This window comes from Nuphar pumila, chromosome 4 (genome assembly GCF_984573655.1).
Source record: "Nuphar pumila chromosome 4, dmNupPumi1.hap1.1, whole genome shotgun sequence".
Taxonomy (NCBI): domain Eukaryota; kingdom Viridiplantae; phylum Streptophyta; class Magnoliopsida; order Nymphaeales; family Nymphaeaceae; genus Nuphar; species Nuphar pumila.
In genome coordinates, this window is record NC_143252.1 from 22,991,198 (window position 1) to 22,994,369 (window position 3,172).

Genomic DNA, 3,172 nt, shown 5'->3' on the forward strand with positions numbered 1-3,172 from the left:
TATAACACACTGAGCTAGCACGATCAAGTCTTAGTGCCGGCCGGGTGCAGTTTCTTCGAGTTATAAAAAAAAAAAAAAACATAACTTGAGATGAGATACTTATGGAGCATATTTGCTCCCTATTTTGTTTTTCCGCACGAACAAAGAATTTGTGATTTTGAAGATTGAAAATGTTTAGGAGAATATTGAAAAACACCATCGATGGTGATTCTCGAGTCATTTTTGCACCGGAAGCTAAATCTTCTAAAATTCTTTTAAATAGAGGATTTGGCATCCGTTTGGTCGCACGAGTTAACTGGAGGTTGGTGGGCCGTCAACATCAAACGAGTTTCTCTTTTGGGTGTTGGCCACAGACGAGATAAAAGTTGAAAACAGATATATGGTTTATTACCACAAATTCAATTTGAGATCTTAATATGACATACAGATTATTACAGAGAGAGAGGGAGAGTTAAATGAAGAAACTGGAAAGGGAAAAAAGCGGCATCAGCACCCTCACACAGCTACACCATGAAAAAACCACACACGCAAATTTCAATGACGAAATCCACGGCCTACATCACCAACCATTCAACCAACCCCATATTTCACCTGCAAAAGTTGATAACTTATCCAAATTAGTGCACTTGGGTTCCTTCAGAGAGAGCGAGAGAGAAGAACAAACCAGAAAAAAAAGGGAGAGAAGGGTTCTTTATGGTCACTTGGTGATGGCGTAAATGGCATAGATGATTCCGGGCAGGTACCCTAAGAAGGTCAGTAATAAGCAAAGCCAGAACTCCACCTGCAATCGGCGTTAAATAAAAAAAAAATATATCAGAAAGACTTGTTTCTTATGATCCAAGCACGCTTTAATGGAGACAAAAAAAAAATCTCTACCCTTCCACATCTTACTAACGAAGTTGGTCTAGTTTTAGTCAGAACAACGCTGTGTTTTTTACAATTTTGAGAGAGAGAGAGAGAGAACCTGGCAGCCGAACTTGAGGAAGACCCCAAGGGGAGGAAGGAGGATGGCGATGAGGATGTCGACGCAATTGGCGGTGTTGTCTGACATCTTTCACTGTCTCCTTTGATTTTTTTTGCTCTACTTCTCAACGAGGGAGATGGAAAGAAAGGGCGCAGCGCTGGATAAGAACGATGAGTTTGCGTTGACAGAGGAGGAAAGTCGAAGGAACTAAGTGAGGTCCTTCATCTTTTATAGGCCCAACTAGGAACGTGGCAAGCAAATATGCCATCCTCGCTGTACGCTTTTAATGAGCTCCACCGCCCTCCTCTTCATAACAGGTAAGCAATAACGTGCACCAGAAATCTTCCCATGTGCGGATCATGGGCGGCGGAGCCCCCCCTTTGACCCCACCACCGGTGAATTCTTCTAAACATAGCATACTATGGCAATAGCGTGATAGCCTCGCTCATCTAGGTTCGTAAGTCTATTGACCTTGCTTGGTTCAAATGGGTCTGAACCCAATGTTAAGTCTCGGACCAGCAGATATTCTTGAAGGTCCAAACTAGTTCAATGATTGTGCGAGAACCCATATACTCCGCCATGAGCTTTTGTGCTTGAGCTCGTTATACCACCTGTTAGACTTTGAATCGTGGTCCTGAACCCACATTGATTCTGCACCACATACATCCGCGGTGGGTCCAGTGATTGGATAGTTATCTTTTTGTATAGGAAAAGTAATTGGACAGCTCTCATTTGGGACATAATGCACGTCTCTCTTCAATTATTGGATTCCCCAATGCCGGGAAGAGTTGAATTCGTCAATTATTGGATTCCCCAATGCCGAGAAGAGTTGAATTCGAAGCTGATATGTGAGACAGTTACCACCAAATCCAAGGAACCCATCATTTACGGGACATCCTCTGTTGGGAACTAGCGGTTTCAGCTTTATCCTTTGCGTTGAACCGTGTGGTTGCACCACTATCCGATCATAGGACTCCCTAACAACGTCGCCTAACGGCTAGGTTAGTTAGTATAAGGGCCTGTTTGGGATCGGTAGATGGGATGGGCGTTTATGGAGTTGATGTAAGCTGTCAAATCCATCCTTTAGTGTAAATACAAAGGAGAAAGGGCCTCACTTCTCATCTCGACTGCATAAACGCCCATCCCAGCGCCCAGATTCCAAACAAGCCCTAAAAAACTCAGGTCAAGAGTAATGCAGCGCAAGTGAAACTTCAAGACTCGGGGCTCGAGACTTCAGACAATGGATAGCCATTCGGTTTTAATGTACGAAGTGGGACCCTGGGGTCCATCAAAGTAAAGTTGTCAACACAGTCGAGGAGACGAGGGCACAAGTGAGCCAAGCTTTTATGGCACACTGCTCGGCCAAGAAGCATCTAGACTTAAACGAGGGGAAGGGCTGTAAGGGATTGTTGAGGCAGCTTGGCTCGAGCAACTTTCACTCTCGCAAATACGACTCCAAGTCGCATTGACTCACTCTGTTGTATTCTAAATTCAAAAGTTAATGTGGTACTCTTGGGTTTGTGTGGGAACTTGGAGGATCCAAATCAGGACATTTTAGAAATGAGCGTAGCTATCATCCGGATCAGGCCATTTTGTCTTATCTAAGTGCTCAAACTCCGGCTTAACTTGTACATATTGGACCAGGCAGAGTCGAGTGAGGTTGGCCATACGCATGGATGAATCCTGATCTCACAAAGAGTTGTAGCTGCTTTTGTCAAAAGTGTACTACTTTAGGTGCGCCAAATACAAAGTGCATGGACTTTTGTGCAACCTTATGAGTTTGGTGGGTTTTCCCAGACGAAGGTTATATGTTCCCCCCCTCTCCCTAAGATGGCCGTTAGCCACAGTGCATGTTCGGGGGTCCCAATGAGCGCCACATATATAAGCTCGTGGGGCTCGTATCCCCGTGTGTGTCGACATCACTTAACATCATAATCTGGTGCGATTGCAAAGACATAAGTACCCTTTTCCGCCATTCTTGCCATGAAACAACAATTTAGGAAGATGACAAGAATGATGTTAACTCTTTAAAGTCCAAATGTTTCGTTTTTGCCTTAAGCAGTAAACTTTTGCATCATCTGCTATAACAGGAGCTCCCTTTGACGATGCAAACTTTGCCGTCCTCTGCTGCCACCGGACCAATCTGACCCTCGTTTGCCATCGTCTGTTGTCGTCAGAGCATCCTTTATCGTTGTTTGCGTCGCCACA

General features: G+C 44.5%; 1 protein-coding gene across 2 annotated transcripts; it reads right to left on the reverse strand.

Moving 5' to 3' along the window:
- Nucleotides 1-365: 365 nt before the first annotated feature.
- On the reverse strand, nt 366-1,167 carry LOC149839636 (hydrophobic protein LTI6B-like). 2 transcript variants are annotated; one of them, XM_090004184.1, is made up of 3 exons: nt 965-1,145; nt 702-781; nt 366-591 (listed from the first exon to the last, which is right to left on the reverse strand). In XM_090004184.1, the coding sequence occupies exons 1-3, from the start codon at nt 1,049-1,051 to the stop codon at nt 588-590; spliced, it is 171 nt and encodes a 56-aa protein (XP_089860310.1). In that variant the 5' UTR covers nt 1,052-1,145; the 3' UTR covers nt 366-587. The 2 variants fall into 2 exon arrangements, with proteins under 2 accessions (XP_089860310.1, XP_089860311.1); XM_090004185.1 differs by lacking the exon at nt 366-591 and having other exon boundaries at nt 698-781; nt 965-1,167.
- Between the last annotated feature and the right edge of the window lie 2,005 nt (nt 1,168-3,172).

What these genes read in the sequence shown, in the direction of transcription:
- LOC149839636 (XM_090004184.1), bottom strand. Translation starts at nt 1,051, where the DNA reads ATGTCAGACAACACCGCCAATTGCGTCGACATCCTCATCGCCATCCTC. An exon ending in TCCTCAAGTTCGGCTGCCAG is followed by an intron (nt 782 to 964) that starts GTTCTCTCTCTC and finishes CGCCGATTGCAG; the next exon opens with GTGGAGTTCTGGCTTTGCTT.